At 41.5% G+C, this 23,878-nt stretch overlaps 1 protein-coding gene across 2 annotated transcripts in view; it reads right to left on the reverse strand.

Moving 5' to 3' along the window:
- Positions 1-23,878, reverse strand: part of LOC110529043 (uncharacterized) — an 85,637-nt gene that overhangs the window by 26,934 nt on the left and 34,825 nt on the right. For both annotated transcript variants that reach the window (XM_036984181.2, XM_036984182.2), the window contains 17 exons: positions 19,677-19,730; positions 18,372-18,425; positions 18,122-18,175; positions 17,881-17,925; positions 17,603-17,656; positions 16,501-16,545; positions 16,198-16,251; positions 12,771-12,869; positions 11,744-11,788; positions 10,231-10,329; positions 9,949-10,002; positions 4,064-4,171; positions 3,660-3,713; positions 1,385-1,483; positions 1,052-1,105; positions 477-575; positions 180-233 (listed from right to left, as the gene is read on the reverse strand). In XM_036984181.2, the coding sequence (XP_036840076.1) occupies positions 180-233; positions 477-575; positions 1,052-1,105; positions 1,385-1,483; positions 3,660-3,713; positions 4,064-4,171; positions 9,949-10,002; positions 10,231-10,329; positions 11,744-11,788; positions 12,771-12,869; positions 16,198-16,251; positions 16,501-16,545; positions 17,603-17,656; positions 17,881-17,925; positions 18,122-18,175; positions 18,372-18,425; positions 19,677-19,730 (1,125 nt within the window). The remainder of the gene's footprint in view (positions 1-179; positions 234-476; positions 576-1,051; positions 1,106-1,384; positions 1,484-3,659; positions 3,714-4,063; positions 4,172-9,948; positions 10,003-10,230; positions 10,330-11,743; positions 11,789-12,770; positions 12,870-16,197; positions 16,252-16,500; positions 16,546-17,602; positions 17,657-17,880; positions 17,926-18,121; positions 18,176-18,371; positions 18,426-19,676; positions 19,731-23,878) is intronic.

The following is a 23,878-nucleotide window of genomic DNA, read 5'->3' on the forward strand; positions in this document are numbered from 1 at the left end:
GCATATATTATCATCCAAAAGAAGATAGAAGGCTATTTATGATTTGTAACTCTGTTTGGTTTAATCTTAATGGATTCCTTTCTAGTCGGGCACAAGGTGTGTTTACCCCGGCATATTTCACATGGCTCAACTGAAAAGGCTGTCTGTGTCTGTCTGTCTGGGTGAGATAAATGACTTACTCTCAGACCTGGCGCACCGAGCAATCCTTTCTCTCCGCCTTTGCCAGGTTCGCCCTAGTCAGAAAACACACACAAAGCAGTCAGCCATCAATAATGTCCAGTTGTATGTAGAATAGACATACACTCTGTCCATGTAGATATGCAATCTCCCTATGTATATGTAAATCATCCAACACACCCAATCAACCAATCATCAAATCATTAAAAACACCCAATCAACCAATCATCAATCATCCAAAACACCCAACCAACCAACCAAATCAATCAATCTACAATCAATCAAACAGTCACACTCACGTTGGCTCCCTTGGGTCCGGGGAATCCCATCACGCCAGGCTGACCGCGGGCTCCCATAGGGCCAGGGGGACCAGGGCGACCATCCTCACCAGCAGCACCCTACAGAGGGGAAACAGGAGGGTCAGTCAATCAATCAATCAATCAATTATGCAAAATAAAAACTAGAAGTTATGCACCTGAGGGGGTTTCTACACTGTCAGAGTCAGTGATGTACCCAATCAGTCATCTAGTGTCAATATAAATCAGTGGTCAGAGTCCTGTGAACATGCTGATTCATCTAGTGTCTATGTAAATCAGTGGTCAGAGTCCTGTGAACATGCTGATTCATCTAGTGTCTATATAAATCAGTGCTCAGAGTCCTGTGAACATGCTGATTAATTTAGTGTCTATATAAATCAGTGCTCAGAGTCCTGTGAACATGCTGATTCATCTAGTGTCTATATAAATCAGTGCTCAGAGTCCTGTGAACATGCTGATTCATCTAGTGAGCAAATTAATGTTTATTATTTATTTATTTTTTTACAAAAAATGTTATTTTTACAGTTGTTGACAAAACAGACAACAAATGTACTTACACCGGGTCCAACTTTTCCTTGAGGACCTGCATCACCGGGACGACCAGTAAGACCCTGCAAGAGCACAGAGACACACACACATCACTGTATACTGTACAGTATGTGAGTGAAATCTACAGTGATTATTGTCCTGGCTTCGTAGTGTAGCCATTACCCTTACCAGAGCCATTACCCTTAGTAACCTACATACAATATTATTATGCGAGTCAATATTACAAAGATAATGTATTGGCTCCATTACTCAGCCATAGTTTGGAGAACTATTCCATCTTACCAGAGCATTTATACATACTACTGTTACAGATGGTAGAGAGATGTTGCAGTTGAACTTACTCTTGCACCAGGAAGACCGGGCTCGCCAGGGCGACCAGGGTCACCGCCGGCTCCCTTAGGGCCAGACACGCCGCCGACTCCACGCTCGCCAGGGGCTCCCTGGATTAGGAGGGGAAAAAATGTGTGTTACTCAATCGAGACGATCAATCAATCAAGTAATCAATCCAATAAATCAAATCAAATGTATTTATATAGACCTTCTTACATCAGCTGATATCTCAAAGTGCTGTACAGAAACCCAGCCTAAAACCCCAAACAACAAGCAATGCAGGTGTAGAAATCAATCAACCCAACAATCAATCAACCCATCAATCAATCAACACATTAACACATCAATCCATCAACACATAAATCAATCAGCCAATCAACAAATCAATCAATCGATCAGATAGATCTATCTCCACAGCCACTTTATATGAGGCTACAGTAGTACTTGTAATGTATTAGGAGGCTAAATGAACTGACGACGCTCTGAGGGAAGTGTCTGACAGTGTGAAGCACTGAAATGAAAAGCCTGTCTGTTTGTCCCTAAACAAACCTCAACAGATCATTACAGACATCTGTGTTCCTCTATCTTTTTGTGTCAGGGGGTAAGATAATTCACATCCTATTGACATCAATGCTTGACTAATGCTTGACTAAGTGAACATTTGACTTGAGTGGAAGTGAGGATTCACCCCTATCGTGGGAAACATCCGCTCCATCTGTCTCCACAGTCACTTCACATGAGGTTACCCTACGCAAACACCCTCAGGCGGCAGGTAGCCTGGAGGGTAGGAGGATTGGGCCAGTAACTGGAAGTTTGAGCAGAGGTCAACATCTGTCATTCTGCCCTTGAGCAAGGCAGTTGTTCCCTGGGTGCTGATGACATGAATGTGGAAGACACATATTGGTTGAATACATTCCGTTGGACAAACGGAAATCTCCCTTCTGAGGAGGGGGAAAAAGACAGGGGTCAATTGTCTTGAAATTAGAAAAGATTCCTTCTGACACATTTACCCAATGTAACGAATACGGGTGAATAATATTTCATTTGGAATGTAATGAAACGCTTCCATTTGCAGTCTGAGACACTGGTGTCAGCTAGACTAGAGTTGGTGGTGAGGATGAGGTTGAGGTGACCTCTGGTGGTGAAATAGTAAAATTATAGATGACGCCAGTAAGACAACACTGACACTAAGGCTTGTGTCTAGACTTGACTGTTCATGCAGGATTTGTACACCTACATGTAAATGTGTCTACCTTGTCCACAGTGTGTCCTGATTCCCTTTTCTCGCGGTATATTCAAATGCCAGTATGCATTCTACAAAAGGTGGAATAGGCTGATGGCAGTAGCTAACTACCGTAGCTAACTAGCCACCTAACCCCTGTAGCTAGCCAGCAAGCAAACCTCTGTAGCTAGCAAGCAAGTTAGCAAGCAACGCTAAAGAGAATGCATATAGTTTAGCATAAATTCTAAAAATTCAAAATATTAGCTAGCTGGCTAGCTTTTACGAGGCCACCAAACAAGTTCCTCACACGCTAGGAATGTATTTGCTCCAACGTTATAATTAAAAGGTGCCTTTCGGTCCCAAAACACAAGTTTTCTGGAGACTTGTGGGAGGAGTGCTGATGAAGTCGACCACTTTATGGGCTTTCGGTAGCCTGATTCAAAATCTGAACACAATCAGAACAACTAAGCGATTTTTGTGCATCTACACGTCTTTTCAATGCGATCTTCGTATTCTGATAGCAGAAGTACGTACGTGTCAAGTGTGGACATGGCCTAATAGGGGCTCTGTCTTTCTTTCTCACATATCATTTTCTCTGTGATGCCTGGCTGTTCCACTATCGATGCGCTCCTAACAGAATATTCAGTCAGGTTGGATAGTAATTGCCTGATGGACTCCAATAAATTATTGTGTTCAGAAAACGATGATGGAATGTCTTCACTACTACTCTAGTACAGAAGGGCATTTTCACACCAACGCTTGGCTGTAGATATATAGATACATATAGTATAATACCCATGATCCTGTGGTGTTGAAATGTACAGATATGTCATTGCTGACCTTATGTCATAATAACCCAGAACCAATCTTGCGTGGTTAACGTTTATCTTAACAATCCGTCACTCAAGAGACTATTGCTGACACAGTCCTGCCAGTATTAGTGTAACCTATTCAGTTGATCTGAATGGACATTTCCTGTTAATTTCCTGTGCCATAGCACTTAGTTTCCCCTCCTTTAACGATAAGCCCCTCCCCCGAGACCATATTGTCATGTTGACACTCACCTTGGGACCAGCCAGACCATCCTGACCTGGGAAACCACGGTTACCGGGGGCGCCCTAAACAAAGACAACAACAACAAAAGGGTTCAGGGTTAGAAGAAGAAGAAGAAAAAAAATCAACATTTAACGCTGGGAGCGAGACTACAGTGTGTGATAACTGTAAAGTGACATGGACAGCCCTCTCTGGGACAGCCCTCTCTGGGACAGCCCTCTCTGGGACAGCCCTCGCTGGGACAGCCCTCTCTGGGACAGCCCTCTCTGGGACAGCCCACTGGCAGTGTAGCCGTCCATTTCATTTCTTCCTTTTTATGTCCAGGAAACACATTGTGCCTCAACAAGTGGTTGGAATGATAGGTAGCCTTGTACGCCGACGGGGTGACAAGATGGGTGTCATCGGTGGTACTCACTCTCTCTCCGGGAGGTCCGAGAGGTCCAGCAGCGCCGGGCTCTCCTCTGGGTCCCCTCTTCCCCTCCTCTCCTGCAGGGCCAAGGGCTCCTTGGGGACCCGCGGGTCCCTACACAAACACAACAGGATGTTAGTAATCACATGTAATATCCATCATCCAAAAATAGATTTAGATTTAGAAATAGATTTCACTAAGAAGGGAGAAAAACTGTTCAAGTATATGCTGATGTTAGGTGAAGATCTGTTGTGTTATCATTTGCTTCCAGAAAGCATTTACCAAGCCGCAGACATCTTACTAAACTAATGATAACACAACAGAACTTCACCTAACCTCAGCAGACATCTTACTAAACTAATGATAACACAACAGAACTTCACCTAACCTCAGCAGACATCTTACTAAACTAATGATAACACAACAGAACTTCACCTAACCTCAGCAGACATCTTACTAAACTAATGATAACACAACAGAACTTCACCTAACCTCAGCAGACATCTTACTAAACTAATGATAACACAACAGAACTTCACCTAACCTCAGCAGACATCTTACTAAACTAATGATAACACAACAGAACTTCACCTAACCTCAGTAGACATCTTACTAAACTAATGATAACACAACAGAACTTCACCTAACCTCAGCAGACATCTTACTAAACTAATGATAACACAACAGAACTTCACCTAACCTCAGCAGACATCTTACTTAACTAATGATAATACAACAGAACTTCACCTAACCTCAGCAGACATCTTACTAAACTAATGATAACACCACAGAATTTCACCTAACCTCAGCAGACATCTTACTAAACTAATGATAACACAACAGAATTTCACCTAACCTCAGCAGACATCTTACTAAACTAATGATAACACAACAGAACTTCACCTAACCTCAGCAGACATCTTACTAAACTAATGATAACACAACAGAATTTCACCTAACCTCAGCAGACATCTTACTAAACTAATGATAACACAACAGAACTTCACCTAACCTCAGCAGACATCTTACTAAACTAATGATAACACAACAGAACTTCACCTAACCTCAGCAGACATCTTACTAAACTAATGATAACACAACAGAACTTCACCTGACATCAGCAGACATCTTACTAAACTAATGATAACACAACAGAACTTCACCTGACATCAGCAGACATCTTACTAAACTAATGATAACACAACAGAACTTCACCTAACCTCAGCAGACATCTTACTAAACTAATGATAACACAACAGAACTTCACCTAACCTCAGCAGACATCTTACTAAACTAATGATAACACAACAGAACTTCACCTAACCTCAGCAGACATCTTACTAAACTAATGATAACACAACAGAACTTCACCTAACCTCAGCAGACATCTTACTAAACTAATGATAACACAACAGAACTTCACCTGACATCAGCAGACATCTTACTAAACTAATGATAACACAACAGAACTTCACCTAACCTCAGCAGACATCTTACTAAACTAATGATAACACAACAGAACTTCACCTAACCTCAGCAGACATCTTACTTAACTAATGATAATACAACAGAACTTCACCTAACCTCAGCAGACATCTTACTAAACTAATGATAACACAACAGAATTTCACCTAACCTCAGCAGACATCTTACTAAACTAATGATAACACAACAGAATTTCACCTAACCTCAGCAGACATCTTACTAAACTAATGATAACACAACAGAACTTCACCTAACCTCAGCAGACATCTTACTAAACTAATGATAACACAACAGAACTTCACCTAACCTCAGCAGACATCTTACTTAACTAATGATAATACAACAGAACTTCACCTAACCTCAGCAGACATCTTACTAAACTAATGATAACACCACAGAATTTCACCTAACCTCAGCAGACATCTTACTAAACTAATGATAACACAACAGAATTTCACCTAACCTCAGCAGACATCTTACTAAACTAATGATAACACAACAGAACTTCACCTAACCTCAGCAGACATCTTACTAAACTAATGATAACACAACAGAATTTCACCTAACCTCAGCAGACATCTTACTAAACTAATGATAACACAACAGAACTTCACCTAACCTCAGCAGACATCTTACTAAACTAATGATAACACAACAGAACTTCACCTAACCTCAGCAGACATCTTACTAAACTAATGATAACACAACAGAACTTCACCTAACCTCAGCAGACATCTTACTAAACTAATGATAACACAACAGAACTTCACCTAACCTCAGCAGACATCTTACTAAACTAATGATAACACAACAGAACTTCACCTAACCTCAGCAGACATCTTACTAAACTAATGATAATACAACAGAACTTCACCTAACCTCAGCAGACATCTTACTAAACTAATGATAACACAACAGAACTTCACCTAACCTCAGCAGACATCTTACTAAACTAATGATAACACAACAGAACTTCACCTAACCTCAGCAGACATCTTACTAAACTAATGATAACACAACAGAACTTCACCTAACCTCAGCAGACATCTTACTAAACTAATGATAACACAACAGAACTTCACCTGACATCAGCAGACATCTTACTAAACTAATGATAACACAACAGAACTTCACCTAACCTCAGCAGACATCTTACTAAACTAATGATAACACAACAGAACTTCACCTAACCTCAGCAGACATCTTACTTAACTAATGATAATACAACAGAACTTCACCTAACCTCAGCAGACATCTTACTAAACTAATGATAACACAACAGAATTTCACCTAACCTCAGCAGACATCTTACTAAACTAATGATAACACAACAGAATTTCACCTAACCTCAGCAGACATCTTACTAAACTAATGATAACACAACAGAACTTCACCTGACGTCAGCAGACATCTTACTAAACTAATGATAACACAACAGAACTTCACCTGACATCAGCAGACATCTTACTAAACTAATGATAACACAACAGAATTTCACCTAACCTCAGCAGACATCTTACTAAACTAATGATAACACAACAGAACTTCACCTAACCTCAGCAGACATCTTACTAAACTAATGATAATACAACAGAACTTCACCTAACCTCAGCAGACATCTTACTAAACTAATGATAACACAACAGAACTTCACCTGACATCAGCAGACATCTTACTAAACTAATGATAACACAACAGAACTTCACCTGACATCAGCAGACATCTTACTAAACTAATGATAACACAACAGAACTTCACCTGACATCAGCAGACATCTTACTAAACTAATGATAACACAACAGAACTTCACCTGACATCAGCAGACATCTTACTAAACTAATGATAACACAACAGAACTTCACCTAACCTCAGCAGACATCTTACTAAACTAATGATAATACAACAGAACTTCACCTAACCTCAGCAGACATCTTACTAAACTAATGATAACACAACAGAATTTCACCTAACCTCAGCAGACATCTTACTTAACTAATGATAACACAACAGAACTTCACCTAACCTCAGCAGACATCTTACTAAACTAATGATAACACAACAGAACTTCACCTGACATCAGCAGACATCTTACTAAACTAATGATAACACAACAGAACTTCACCTAACCTCAGCAGACATCTTACTAAACTAATGATAACACAACAGAACTTCACCTAACCTCAGCAGACATCTTACTTAACTAATGATAATACAACAGAACTTCACCTAACCTCAGCAGACATCTTACTAAACTAATGATAACACAACAGAATTTCACCTAACCTCAGCAGACATCTTACTAAACTAATGATAACACAACAGAATTTCACCTAACCTCAGCAGACATCTTACTAAACTAATGATAACACAACAGAACTTCACCTAACCTCAGCAGACATCTTACTAAACTAATGATAACACAACAGAACTTCACCTAACCTCAGCAGACATCTTACTAAACTAATGATAACACAACAGAATTTCACCTAACCTCAGCAGACATCTTACTAAACTAATGATAACACAACAGAACTTCACCTAACGAAGCAGACATCTTACTAAACTAATGATAACACAACAGAACTTCACCTAACCTCAGCAGACATCTTACTAAACTAATGATAACACAACAGAACTTCACCTAACCTCAGCAGACATCTTACTAAATTAATGATAACACAACAGAACTTCACCTAACCTCAGCAGACATCTTACTAAACTAATGATAATACAACAGAACTTCACCTAACCTCAGCAGACATCTTACTAAACTAATGATAACACAACAGAACTTCACCTAACCTCAGCAGACATCTTACTAAACTAATGATAACACAACAGAACTTCACCTAACCTCAGCAGACATCTTACTAAACTAATGATAACACAACAGAACTTCACCTAACCTCAGCAGACATCTTACTAAATTAATGATAACACAACAGAACTTCACCTAACCTCAGCAGACATCTTACTAAACTAATGATAATACAACAGAACTTCACCTAACCTCAGCAGACATCTTACTAAACTAATGATAATACAACAGAACTTCACCTAACCTCAGCAGACATCTTACTAAACTAATGATAACACAACAGAATTTCACCTAACCTCAGCAGACATCTTACTAAACTAATGATAACACAACAGAACTTCACCTAACCTCAGCAGACATCTTACTAAACTAATGATAACACAACAGAACTTCACCTAACCTCAGCAGACATCTTACTAAACTAATGATAATACAACAGAACTTCACCTAACCTCAGCAGACATCTTACTAAATTAATGATAACACAACAGAACTTCACCTAACCTCAGCAGACATCTTACTAAACTAATGATAATACAACAGAACTTCACCTAACCTCAGCAGACATCTTACTAAATTAATGATAACACAACAGAATTTCACCTAACCTCAGCAGACATCTTACTAAACTAATGATAACACAACAGAATTTCACCTAACCTCAGCAGACATCTTACTTAACTAATGATAACACAACAGAACTTCACCTAACGAAGCAAAGTTGTCTCTCAATCTCATTTTTTATAATGAATGCTGAGGATAAATATGCATTCTTTACTTTATTTTCGAAACTACCATAAAATGTTTAAAATTATGTTGCTTGCCTGGTCCTTAGTAGGTCTAATGTTACATTGTTGACAGATAACAAACCAACAGGGCCCCCATGTGGCTTAGTTACAAACTCTGTTACAATCTGGAAGCAATCTGGGATGCTCTCCATTCTGTCTATGATTTCTGTTTTCATGGGGCATTATAAACTCTTGGACATTATCCAGTATTTTGAGGGATTACTTAGCTATGAGAGACTGAAAGAGAGAGAGGAGGAAGAGAGAAAGAGAGAGAGAGAGAGAGAGAGCCTTGAGTATGTACAGACTCAGTGAGCATAGCCTTGCTATTGAGAAAGGCAGCCGTAGGCAGACCTGGCTCTCAAGAGAAGACAGGCTATGTGCACACTGCCCACAAAATGAGGTGGAAACTGAGCTGCACTTCCTAACCTCCTGCCAAATGTATGACCATATTAGAGAGACATATTTCCCTCAGATTACACAGATCAACAAAGAATTTGAAAACAAATCAAATTTTGATAAACTCCCATATCTACTGGGTGAAATACCACAGTGTGCCATCACAGCAGCAAGATGTGTGATCTGTTGCCACAAGAAAAGGGCAACCAGTGAAGAACAAACACCATTGTAAATACAACCCATATTTATGTTTATTTATTTCCCCTTTTGTATTTTAAACCATTTGCACATCATTACAACACTGTATATATATAATATGACATTTGAAATGTCTTCATTATTTTGGAACTTGTGTGAATGTAATGTTTACTGTTAAATTTGATTGTTTATTTAATAATACTCACAATCTCTCCTTTGGGTCCAGCCTCACCCTTGAAACCTGGGATACCAGGGTCACCCTAGAGAGAAAGAATACATGGGTCATTATTACAGACCTTCAATATTCTTCAATATTCAATTGTCTTTTGACAAGGAAGTCAGATTACAACCATTTCCTCCATTGGAGTTGTATATTACGAGCCTTTGAAATGCAAACTGAATCACGCTACATTACAATATATGATTATATTACAGATACCTCGTATCGTCCCTGACATTCATTATACATTACAACAGCTTTGACGTACAGATGTTCCCTTTGGTCCGAGAGGCCCAGTGGCTCCCTGGGGTCCTGGAGGGCCACGGGGTCCCGGGAAGCCAGGCGCGCCAGCGATACCAGGAGCACCCTATGGTAGAGCGACAGATAGGACACAGGTCAATATCAATCACGTACCAATCAATCATCACTCTGAACTGATCATGTGTGATAGAGGAAGGGAACACTAAACATTCAATCAACACCGTGACATTAAGATCTGAAAAGAAGAAGTAGTGATATGTTTACTGTTGCTTGTAGATCAATGAGGAAAAAAAATCTATAACTTTATCTAAGGAGGTTTCTGGACTTAGATCAATGTCTTCAATTTTACATGAGTTAGAGGGTGGAGCAGGTGGGAGAGGTCCTGAAGCTAGAGACACGGTCTGGACATCCAGCACCAAGTACCAACTGCAGTCTGCTTGACTATTATGTAAGGGATAGGTGTGTGCGTGTGTGCGTGTGTGTGTGTGTGTGTGTGTGTGTGTGTGTGTGTGTGCACGTCTGGCCCCAGATCTGGTCTACTCAGCCATAATTAACTCAAAGCGACATGTATCACTGATTCTCATCTAAATTATTTTAATGGGTTCTTGATTTTGTTACAGGAAAAATTAAGACCAAGAGCTTTTCCTAACCACGTCACCTGACCAGATAAATAGAACAACTCGTGGTTAGGGGCACACGAAAAAGGAAATGCAAAAACTACTGACTCACAGTAATGGAGATGAGATCCACAATCTTTTTTTTTTCAGGGTCAAAGGTGGGTTTCATAATGTGGCAGTGACTGAATATTTGTATTTATTTAACTAGGCAAGTCAGTTAATTTACAATGACCGCCTACCCCGGCCAAACCCTAAACCGGACGACGCTGGGCCAATTGTGCGCCGCCCAATCACGGCTGGATGTGATACAGCTTGGATTTCAAACCAGGGACTGTAGTGACACACTGGGATGCAGTGCCTTAGACCACTGCGCCACTCGGGAGCTATTTCTCTTTAGTTCTCAGACTGAACTAGTGGACTAGGCTGGTCACAAGCGTTCACATTTAGTTTGGAAATCATGTCTGTAACTCTTTACTTTTAGTCTGCAGGTGCATTATAATGCTTTATAACTTGTCATATGAGACTTTATAATGTCTTACATTTTGTAGATTTCATATAGTGCATGAAAACTCAGGGCCATCTCTGGTTATCTCTGTAGATATCCCAGTGGTTTAGATATGACCTCCATTCACCTTCCATGTTCCAGCTAGAAGCACTGACAGATGCCACACAACTCTATTCAACTCTAATAAAAACATACTTCAGGCATAACAGTTTATTAGACTTAATTGGAGATGACCCTCAAACCCTGCCCATACTGTGGACATGGACTATCTTAAGTTACACTGATAGAAGTCTGTAGGCATAGTGTGAGAACAGAGTGTAGGACTATAAGATACAGAGACAGAGGACAGAGGAAGGGAGGGAAACAGCAGAAGAGGAGAGGTTGTCCAGGAGACTCACAGCTGATCCTTTAGCTCCACCAATACCATCAGTACCAGGGTTACCCTGTAGGGAAGAACAGACTAGTTAGAATGATCATTACATCCTTGTATATAGCCATTGTTTTCATCTTACATCATAAGCCTATGACAAGGACACATAGTGTTTCCTGTTCAAGTGACATTGTCAGGGAAAAATTCAAGTCCCTAGTCATATGACTTGGACCACTGACACAGAGGGGACACTGTTTTTCTGGACACTATCATACTGGGACACTGTCATACTGGGACACTGTCATACTGGGACACTGTCATACTGGGACACTGTTTTGTGGGGACACTGTTTTGTGGGGACACTGTCATACTGGGACACTGTTTTGTGGGGACACTGTCATATTGGGGCGCTGTCATGCTGGGGCGCTGTTTTGTGGGGACACTGTTTTGTGGGGACACTGTCATACTGGGACACTGTTTTGTGGGGACACTGTCATACTGGGACACTGTTTTGTGGGGACACTGTCATACTGGGACACTGTTTTGTGGGGACACTTTTTTGTGGGGACACTGTTTTGTGGGGACACTGTCATACTGGGACACTGTTTTGTGGGGACACTGTTTTGTGGGGACACTGCCATACTGGGACACTGTTTTGTGGGGACACTGTCATACTGGGACACTGTTTTGTGGGGACACTGCCATACTGGGACACTGTTTTGTGGGGACACTGTCATACTGGGACACTGTTTTGTGGGGACACTGTTTTGTGGGGACACTGTTTTGTGGGGACACTGTCATACTGGGACACTGTCATACTGGGACACTGTTTTGTGGGGACACTGTTTTGTGGGGACACTGTCATACTGGGACACTGTTTTGTGGGGACACTGTTTTGTGGGGACACTGTCATACTGGGACACTGTTTTGTGGGGACACTGCCATACTGGGACACTGTTTTGTGGGGACACTGCCATACTGGGACACTGTTTTGTGGGGACACTGCCATACTGGGACACTGTTTTCTGGGGACACTGTTTTCTGGGGACACTCACAGAAGCGCCGGCGGGTCCGGGAGATCCGGGGGTTCCTGACTCTCCACGTGGTCCCTGGGCGCCCTCAGGTCCACGAGCACCGGTGGGGCCAGCTTCTCCCTGGAGAGAGACAATCAAACAATCAATCAATCAATCAATCAAATGGTCTATAAAACATCAATAAATCAAACAATAAATTCAATCGATCAATCAAGCAATCTATCAATAATCTATTGAAGTGTACTGTTTTAATATTATCGTAAAGAGCCTAAAAACACAGAAACTTTGTGAAAAAATAAACGAGGTGCAGATTTGGTTTAGATGGTTAAGCATTTATTGTCAAATAAACACCTCCATAAGAATTAAAGTGTTGAAATCTTGTAAAATAAAGTTACAAGTGTTTATTCTTAATTGAATTTAGTAAAAGCCCAAGTAGGTAAATATTAATATTAAGAATGTATAAAGTCGAACAACATTTATTGGAAGACAAATTAAATTAAGAATCAAACATTGTCTGAATATTTGAATTTTTTTTTTTTATTGAAACCCTACTTATGATTGAACACTTGAACTGTTTCTACGTTTCTGGAGGAAACACTGTCGTTTACACACTAGGTGGTTTTTGTAACATTAGCCACCCACACACACAGTCACACATGCATGCAGACACAGTTGCCCGTGCGCGCACACACACACACACACACACACACACACACACACTCACACGCAGTTGCACAAAAGCCCCCAGATCATTTGGCATCAGAAAGTATTAACACCCCTTTACTTTTCCTACATTTTGTTTTATTACAAAGTGGGATTAAATGGTCATTTTTTTTGTCAACATTCTACACAAAGTACTCTGTCAAAGTGGGGGAATTTTTTTTTTTTTTTTTCAAAAAAATACAATAATTGGTAAAACAATAATATATCTCGATTAAATAAGTATTTAACCCCCTGCGTCAATACATGTTACAAACATCTTTGGCAACAACTACAGCTGTGAGTCTTTCTGGGTAAGTCTCTAAGAGCTTTGCACACCTGCATTGTACAATATTTGCCCATCATTTTTGTATTCTTCAAGCTCTGTCAAGTTGGTTATTGATCATTGCTAAACAACCATTTTCAAGTCTTGCCATAGATTTTCAAGCAGATTTGAGTCAAAACTGTAAGTAGGCCACTCAGGAACATTCAATGTCATATTGGTAAGCAACTCCAGTGTATATTTTAGGCTATTATCCTGCTGAAAGGTAAATTTGTCTTCCAGTGTCTGTTGGAAAGCAGACTGAACCAGGATTTCCTCTAGGATTTTGCCTGTGCGTATCTCTATTCCGTTTCTTTTTATCCTAATAACCTTTTAGTCCTTGCCGATGACAAGTATACCCATAACAAGACGCAGTAGTACTCAGAGATGTGTTGTGCTGGATTTTCCCCAAATATAATGCAAACTTAATGAAGACAAAAAGTTCATTTCTTTGCAACATTCTTTGCAGTATTACTTTAGTGCAGTATTACTTTAGTGCAGTATTACTTTAGTGCAGTATTACTTTAGTGCAGTATTACTTTAGTGCAGTATTACTTTAGTGCAGTATTACTTTAGTACAGTATTACTTTAGTGCAGTATTACTTTAGTGCAGTATTACTTTAGTACAGTATTACTTTAGTGCAGTATTACTTTAGTGCAGTATTACTTTAGTGCAGTTTGACTTTAGCAGTATTACTTTAGTGCAGTATTACTTTAGTGCAGTATTACTTTAGTACAGTATTACTTTAGTGCAGTATTACTTTAGTGCAGTATTACTTTAGTGCAGTATTACTTTAGTGCAGTATTACTTTAGTGCAGTATTACTTTAGTGCAGTTTTACTTTAGTGCAGTATTACTTTAGTGCAGTATTACTTTAGTGCAGTATTACTTTAGTGCAGTATTACTTTAGTACAGTATTACTTTAGTGCAGTATTACTTTAGTGCAGTTTGACTTTAGCAGTATTACTTTAGTGCAGTTTGACTTTAGTGCAGTTTGACTTTAGTGCAGTTTGACTTTAGTGCAGTTTGACTTTAGTGCAGTTTGACTTTAGTGCAGTTTGACTTTAGCAGTATTACTTTAGTGCAGTATTACTTTAGCAGTATTACTTTAGTGCAGTATTACTTTAGTGCAGTTTGACTTTAGTGCAGTATTACTTTAGTGCAGTTTGACTTTAGCAGTATTACTTTAGTGCAGTATTACTTTAGTGCATTATTACTTTAGTGCAGTTTGACTTTAGTGCAGTATTACTTTAGTGCAGTATTACTTTAGTGCAGTATTACTTTAGTGCAGTTTGACTTTAGTGCAGTATTACTTTAGTGCAGTTTGACTTTAGTGCAGTTTGACTTTAGTGCAGTATTACTTTAGTGCAGTTTGACTTTAGTGCAGTATTACTTTAGTGCAGTTTGACTTTAGTGCAGGGGTACTCAACTCTGACCCTGCAAGGTCCGGAGCCTGCTGGTTTTCTGCTCTACCTGATCATTAATTGCACCCACCTGGTGTCCCAGGTCTATAATCAGTTCCTGATTAGAGGAGAACAATTAAAAAATGCAGTGGAACTGGCTTCAAGGTCCAGAGTTGAGTTTGAGGGCTTTAGTGTGTTCTTGATCCATACTCAGGTTTCTCCTATCACAGCCATTAAACTGTGTAACCGTTTTAAAATGACTAATTCACCATGCTCATAGGGATATTCAGGGTCTGCTTTTTATTTATTTTTTACCAATATACCAATCTGTTCCCTTCTTTGCGAAGCATTGGAAAACCTCTGGTCTTTGTGGTTGAACATGTTCTTGAAATTCACTACTCGACTGAGGGACCTTACAGATAAGTCTTTGTGTGGGGTACCAAGGAAACCGTGCGTCCTATAGCTGCATCTTTAAAAGATGTTCCGTGACTGGGACACTGAGAGGGACAACAGAGGAAAGTGAAACCAGCGGTAAAACACACACACACACACACACACACACACACACACACACACACACACACACACACACACACACACACACACACACACACACACACAGCCTGGCCTGTCGGCTCACCGTTCAGAAGGAATCAGTCCTTAGCAAGTGGACAGAAGGAAATAAAACAGCCCACCACCCAAACCCCCTCTCTCAGATGGAGGAAAATATGTTTTAGTTTCTGAGCACTTTTCTAACGCTGCCTTCTCCGGTTTCACCTCTTTCACTCTTTCTTCAGCTTATGTTTAAAAAAAAGAAGAGATTTCTGAACTGAACTCCACCATTTTCTCTCTAGCCCTTTTACACGAACAGTACACAATGTACAGTGGCATCTTAGTTTGTACCCATCCTTATACTCTAAAATAATGTATTTGTACAAAAGAGTCCTTCATTGACGTACCCCTGGGTTTATAAGTTACAAAACTGGAACTTTCCAGACACAGAGATAAAAGGACAGTGGCATACCTTAGAACCTGGAGAGCCGGGGAAGCCTGGAGCACCAGATGGACCGACTGGGCCCTACAGAGAGAGAAAGAGAGAGGAGAGAGTGGAGGGGAGGGGGGAGGGGAGGTGGGGGCAGAGGAAAGAGGGCAAAGAAAGGAGGGGTAGAGGGAGGAGAGGGGAGTGAGTCAACAAACACTACTGCCACAGTGAGTGCATTCAGGTGTATTGCAGCAACACTTAGATTTCTGCTGAAACGTACAGTGTACTTATACAGTATATAGTGAAATTAAATAATGAATAAAACTACATTGCAATAATACTTACAGGAGGACCAGCAGGGCCGGGCAGACCGTCATTACCACGAGCACCCTAGACAGGAGAAAGACAAGATACTGTCACCACACATCAGAGAACCAGCTCCATAACACATATTGTCATGTACCGATCACTGGAATGACACTACGTTATTCTTCAGAGACAGAAAGTTCTAGACAGGTTGTAGATAGAGTTCTAGACATGGTTCTAGTATGAGTTCTAGCATGAGTTCTAGACATGGTTCTAGTATAAGTTCTAGAATAAGTTATAGTTTGAGTTCTACACATGGTTATAGTATGAGTTCTAGTATGAGTTCTAGCATGAGTTCTAGACATGGTTCTAGTATGCGTTCTAGTATGAGTTCTAGAAATGGTTCTAGAATGGGTTCTAGTATGAGTTCTAGTATGAGTTCCAGACATTGTTCTAGTATGAGTTATAGACATGGTTCTAGTATGAGTTATAGTGTGAGTTCTAGTATGAGTTTTAGTATGAGTTCCAGACATGGTTCTCGTATGAGTTCTAGACATGGTTCTAGAATGAGTTCTAGTATAGTTGTAGACATGGTTCTGGTATGAGTTGTAGACATGGTTCTAGAATGAGTTCTAGTATGAGTTCTAGACATGGTTTAAGTATGAGTTCTAATATGTGTTCTAGACATGGTTATAGTATGAGTTCTAGCATGAGTTCTAGACATGGTTCTAGTATGAGTTCTAGTATGAGTTCTGGTATGAGTTCTAGAAATGATACTAGTATGAGTTCTAGTATGAGTTCTAGAAATGGTTCTAGTATGAGTTCTAGTATGGGTTCTAGTATGAGTTCTAGAAATGGTTCTAGTATGAGTTCTAGTATGAGTTCTAGTATGAGTTCTAGTATGAGTTCTAGAAATGGTTCTAGTATGAGTTCTAGAATGAGTTCTAGTATGAGTTCTAGTATGTGATCTAGAAATGGTTCTAGTATGAGTTCTAGAATGAGTTCTGGTATGAGTTCTAGTATGTGTTCTAGACATGGTTATAGTATGAGTTCAAGACAGGGAGTTCTAGCATGAGTTCTAGATATGGAGTTCAGGACAGGGCAATGTAATGAGTGTTCTAGGCCAGGGAAAGGTACTTACAGCAGCTCCAGAGGGACCGGGGCGACCTCTCTCACCAGGCAGACCACGTGGTCCCTTTAGAGAGGGAGAGAGAAAGAGCGGTGCAGAGGTTACAATCACAAACAGTCAACAGTGTCACATGTAGATCTCATAGCCTATTTGCCATAGATATTCAATGTGTAGCAGATCTATTTCACAGTATTTCTACTCTACTACATGCACTACATATGATGTCACATTGTAATGTGTCTGACAGGTATCAGTTGTCTGACAGGTATCAGTTATCCATCTGTGCTCACCATGGGTCCGGGAGCGCCATTCTCACCGGGTGCACCAGACTCCCCCTAGAACAGAGAAGAGTCATTAAATTAGTAGGAGGAAACGGAGAGAAAAGGAGGAGGGGTTTGTGTTTTAGAGGTGGTCAGAATGTTAGGTAAACAGACATCACAACATGACAGACAGAAAAGGCAATGATAGGATATCTGTGAGATTAGAATGACTTGAGAGAGATACAGGATGCTGATGTTGAGTCCTTCCTACCTTAGAACCAGCAGCTCCACCCTCTCCCTTGAGTCCATCAAGACCTGGATAACCCTGGAAAGAAGAGATACAGACAGGACTGAGTACAGGACTGGGAACCAAGTCTTCACTGTCACATTGACTGGGCAATGCAGTTGCTCACAGCTGTATAACAATGACAAACATACACGTTCACTAAAAGCAGGTAAACAGGAAAGAACACATTTGAAGATGACATATTATATAATGTCACTGCTATGACATCACTTACTCTATGCCCTTTGATTCCAGGCAGACCGGGAGTTCCTGGGAAGCCACGAGCTCCCTGTTGTACAGAAGAGAAAACAAGAGACAGGGGAAGATAGAAAGAGGAGAGATAGGAGAGAATGGAATGGTTACTCAGTTTTTCTCCAGATCTGCTTTCCTGCTCTGGTCTAGTCTGGTTTGGAGCCAGACATATGATGTTCAAGTGGCAGAAGGCCAGAGTGCCAGAGAGACAGATGACATGAGGGAGGATTTAGTAGAGACAGCTCTTCCTCTTCTGTCTGACTGAATCATCTTGGAGAGTCTTCTAACCGGACTGTAACTGACTGAATCATCTTGGAGAGTCTTCTAACCGGACTGTATCTGACTGAATCATCTTGGAGAGTCTTCTAACCGGACTGTATCTGACTGAATCATCTTGGAGAGCCTTTTAACCGGACTGTATCTGACTGAATCATCTTGGAGAGTCTTCTAACCGGACTGTATCTGACTGAATCATCTTGGAGATCCTTCTAACAGGACTGTATCTGATTGAATCATCTTGGAGAGTCTTCTAACTGGACTGTATCTTACTGAATCATCTTGGAGAGTCTTCTAACTGGACTGTATCTGACTGAATCATCTTGGAGAGTCTTCTAACTGGACTGTATCTGACTGAATCATCTTGGAGAGCCTTTTAACCGGACTGTATCTGACTGAATCATCTTAGAGAGTCTTCTAACCGGACTGTATCTGACTGAATCATCTTGGAGAGTCTTCTAACCGGACTGTATCTGACTGAATCATCTTGGAGAGTCTTCTAACTGGACTGTATCTGACTGAATCCTCTTCAAGAGCCTTTTAACAGGACTGTATCAGACTGAATCATCTTGGAGAGCCTTTTAACCGGACTGTATCAGACTGAATCATCTTGGAGAGTCTTCTAACTGGACTGTATCTGACTGAATCATCTTAGAGAGTCTTCTAACCGGACTGTATCTGACTGAATCATCTCAGAGAGTCTTCTAACCGGACTGTATCTGACTGAATCATCTTAGAGAGTCTTCTAACTGGACTGTATACTTCCCTTGTCTGCTTGAATGATCATCAAATAAAATAAAATTGTATTAGTCACATGCACCGAATACAACAGGTGTAGATCTTACAGTGAAATGCTTACTTATGAGCCCCTAACCAACAATGCAGTTTACATTAAAATTGTTGTGTGTACAACTGTAATAACTAAGTCAGCATGAATAGGAAGTGAGATCAATTGAGTGTAGATAAATGAACATATAAATGAAAAGATAGTGAAGAGATCATGAAACCATACCTGAGGACCAGAAGGTCCACGATCACCACCTTTTCCGGGTTTGCCAGCCTCACCCTTTAGCAGAGAGAAAGAGACAGAGAGGAAGAGACAGAGAGGAAGAGACAGAGAGAAAGAGGCAGAGAGAAAGAGACAGAGAGAAAGAGACAGAGAGGAAGAGACAGAGAGGAAGAGACAGAGAGAAAGAGACAGAGAGAAAGAGACAGAGAGAAAGAGACAGAGAGGAAGAGACAGAGAGGAAGAGACAGAGAGAAAGAGACAGAGAGAAAGAGACAGAGAGGAAGAGACAGAGAGAAAGAGACAGAGAGAAAGAGACAGAGAGAAAGAGACAGAGAGAAAGAGACAGAGAGGAAGAGACAGAGAGGAAGAGAGAGAGAAAGAGACAGAGAGAAAGAGACAGAGAGAAAGAGACAGAGAGGAAGAGACAGAGAGGAAGAGACAGAGAGAAAGAGACAGAGAGAAAGAGACAGAGAGGAAGAGACAGAGAGAAAGAGACAGAGAGAAAGAGACAGAGAGGAAGAGACAGAGAGAAAGAGACAGAGAGGAAGAGACAGAGAGAAAGAGACAGAGAGAAAGAGACAGAGAGGAAGAGATAGAGAGGAAGAGACAGAGAGAAAGAGACAGAGAGGAAGAGACAGAGAGGAAGAGAAAGAGACAGAGAGAAAGAGACAGAGAGAAAGAGAGAGAGGAAGAGACAGAGAGAAAGAGAGAGAGGAAGAGACAGAGAGAAAGAGACAGAGAGAAAGAGACAGAGAGGAAGGGAGGGAGAAGTGGGCTATTAGATCAGTTGGTTGTCTGTGATGTAAATAAAATAAAATAAAAAGGTTTTGATCATTCACAATTTATTTTAATGCTAATATTTTTTTACAAGCCACTCACTTGAAATTAACATTTCAGATTGAAATTCAATTAACAAACAGTGCCTCCTGATGGACACTGATAAATGACTAGTGGGCCAGTCAGCTGCCACCCAGTGGCTAAATGGTGGAACGGCAGTTTCAATATTTATTTTTCACTTGTTTCAATCAAATCAAATCAAATATTATATGTCACATATACGTGGTTAGCAGATGTTAATGGCCACGTGGTTAGCAGATGTTAATGGTCACGTGGTTAGCAGATGTTAATGGTCACGTGGTTAGCAGATGTTAATGGTCACGTGGTTAGCAGATGTTAATGGTCACATGGTTAGCAGATGTTAATGGTCACGTGGTTAGCAGATGTTAATGGCCACGTGGTTAGCAGATGTTAATGGTCACGTGGTTAGCAGATGTTAATGGTCACGTGGTTAGCAGATGTTAATGGTCACGTGGTTAGCAGATGTTAATGGTCACATGGTTAGCAGATGTTAATGGTCACGTGGTTAGCAGATGTTAATGGTCACGTGGTTAGCAGATGTTAATGGTCACGTGGTTAGCAGATGTTAATGGTCACGTGGTTAGCAGATGTTAATGGTCACGTGGTTAGCAGATGTTAATGGTCACGTGGTTGGCAGATGTTAATGGTCACATGGTTAGCAGATGTTAATGGTCACATGGTTAGCAGATGTTAATGGGAGTGTAGCGAAATGCTTGTGCCTCTAGTTCCAACAGTGCAGTAATATCTAACAAGTAATCTAACAATTACCCAACAACTACCTAATACACACAAATCTAACAAGTAATCTAACAATTACCCAACAACTACCTAATACACACAAATCTAACAAGTAATCTAACAATTACCCAACAACTACCTAATACACACAAATCTAACAAGTAATCTAACAATTACCCAACAACTACCTAATACACACAAATCTAAAGGTTGTGAATTAGGATATGTGGATGAGCGATGGCCAAGCGACATAGGCAAGGTGCAGTAGATGGTATAAAAGACATTATACACATGTGATAAGAGTAATGTAAGATATATAAACATGATTAAATCGTCTTTAATATGGCAGAGGATGATAGTGGAGATGATATACAGAACACGGGTACAGACCACTGGGTACAGACTAGTGGGGACAAACCACTGGGGACAGACTACTGGGGACAGACCACTGGGGACAGACCACTGGGGACAGACTACTGGGGACAGACCACTAGGGACAGACCACTGGGGACAGACCACTGGGGACAGACTACTGGGTACAGACTACTGGGGACAGACCGCTGGGGACAGACTACTGGGGACAGACCACTGGGTACAGACTACTGAGGACAGACCACTGGGTACAGACTACTGGGGACAGACCACTGGGGACAGACCTCTGGGTACAGACCACTGGGGACAGACCACTGGGGACAGACCACTGGGGACAGACTACTGGGGACAGACCACTGGGTACAGACCACTGGGGACAGACCACTGGGGACAGACCACTGGGTACAGACCACTGGGGACAGACCAATGGGGACAGACTACTGGGGACAGACCACTGGGGACAGACCACTGGGGACAGACCACTGGGTACAGACCACTGGGTACAGACCACTGGGGACAGACTACTGGGGACAGACCACTGGGGACAGACCACTGGGGACAGACCATTGGGGACAGTTCTGATTATAATATTCATATTATGACCATTTATCATCATGATCAAATGATAGAGTTTGTACATGTGGCTGTTAGAGGTGTGACAATATTGGTGTGAGAGTAGTGTGGACGGACGGGCACAATATGGGCAATAGTGATTGGCTCACACTCTTAACTTTACATGAGGAGTGATTGGCCAGATGGACTGTAGACAAACCAATGGGGATAGGTGACTGTGAGGGAACATCATGATGGGGGCCAGGACATTTTCCTGACCCTGTGACATCATCACCAAGAAAAACTCCTGGCCCTAGTTCCGAGGACATTTCTATGTGAGGGGTAATTATTTAGGACAGTGAATGCTGTTCACTTCATTGTATTTTTGTATTATTATTTTATTGGTGTAAACGTAGTGTCAACATTCTACCAACAGACAACAGTCAGCGTGGATGGGTGGAGGGGAGATCAATGGAAACAGTGTGGATGGGTGGAGGGGAGATCAATGGAAACAGTGTGGATGGGTGGAGGGGAGATCAATGGAAACAGTGTGGATGGGTGGAGGGGAGATCAATGGAAACAGTGTGGATGGGTGGAGGGGAGATCAATGGGTACAGTATGGATGGGTGGAGGGGAGATCAATGGAAACAGTGTGGATGGGTGGAGGGGAGATCAATGGAAACAGTGTGGATGGGTGGAGGGGAGATCAATGGAAACAGTCTGAATGGGTGGAGGGGAGATCAATGGGTACAGTGTGGATGGGTGGAGGGGAGATCAATGGAAACAGTGTGGATGGGTGGAGGGGAGATCAATGGGTACAGTATGGATGGGTGGAGGGGAGATCAATGGAAACAGTCTGAATGGGTGGAGGGGAGATCAATGGGTACAGTATGGATGGGTGGAGGGGAGATCAATGGAAACAGTCTGAATGGGTGGAGGGGAGATCAATGGGTACAGTATGGATGGGTGGAGGGGAGATCAATGGAAACAGTCTGAATGGGTGGAGGGGAGATCAATGGGTACAGTATGGATGGGTGGAGGGGAGATCAATGGGTACAGTATGGATGGGTGGAGGGGAGATCAATGGAAACAGTCTGAATGGGTGGAGGGGAGATCAATGGGTACAGTATGGATGGGTGGAGGGGAGATCAATGGAAACAGTCTGAATGGGTGGAGGGGAGATCAATGGGTACAGTATGGATGGGTGGAGGGGAGATCAATGGGTACAGTGTGGATGGGTGGAGGGGAGATCAATGGGTACAGTATGGATGGGTGGAGGGGAGATCAATGGAAACAGTGTGGATGGGTGGAGGGGAGATCAATGGAAACAGTGTGAATGGGTGGAGGGGAGAACAATGGAAACAGTCTGAATGGGTGGAGGGGAGATCAATGGGTACAGTATGGATGGGTGGAGGGGAGATCAATGGAAACAGTGTGAATGGGTGGAGGGGAGATCAATGGAAACAGTGTGGATGGGTGGAGGGGAGATCAATGGATACAGTGTGAATGGGTGGAGGGGAGATCAATGGGTACAGTATGGATGGGTGGAGGGGAGATCAATGGAAACAGTGTGAATGGGTGGAGGGGAGATCAATGGAAACAGTGTGGATGGGTGGAGGGGAGATCAATGGATACAGTGTTTAGGGTGGGGGAGATCAATGGATACAGTGTGGATGGGTGGGGGG

Source organism: Oncorhynchus mykiss, chromosome 7 (genome assembly GCF_057628025.1).
Source record: "Oncorhynchus mykiss isolate SJ-2025 chromosome 7, ASM5762802v1, whole genome shotgun sequence".
NCBI classification, from domain to species: Eukaryota; Metazoa; Chordata; class Actinopteri; order Salmoniformes; family Salmonidae; genus Oncorhynchus; species Oncorhynchus mykiss.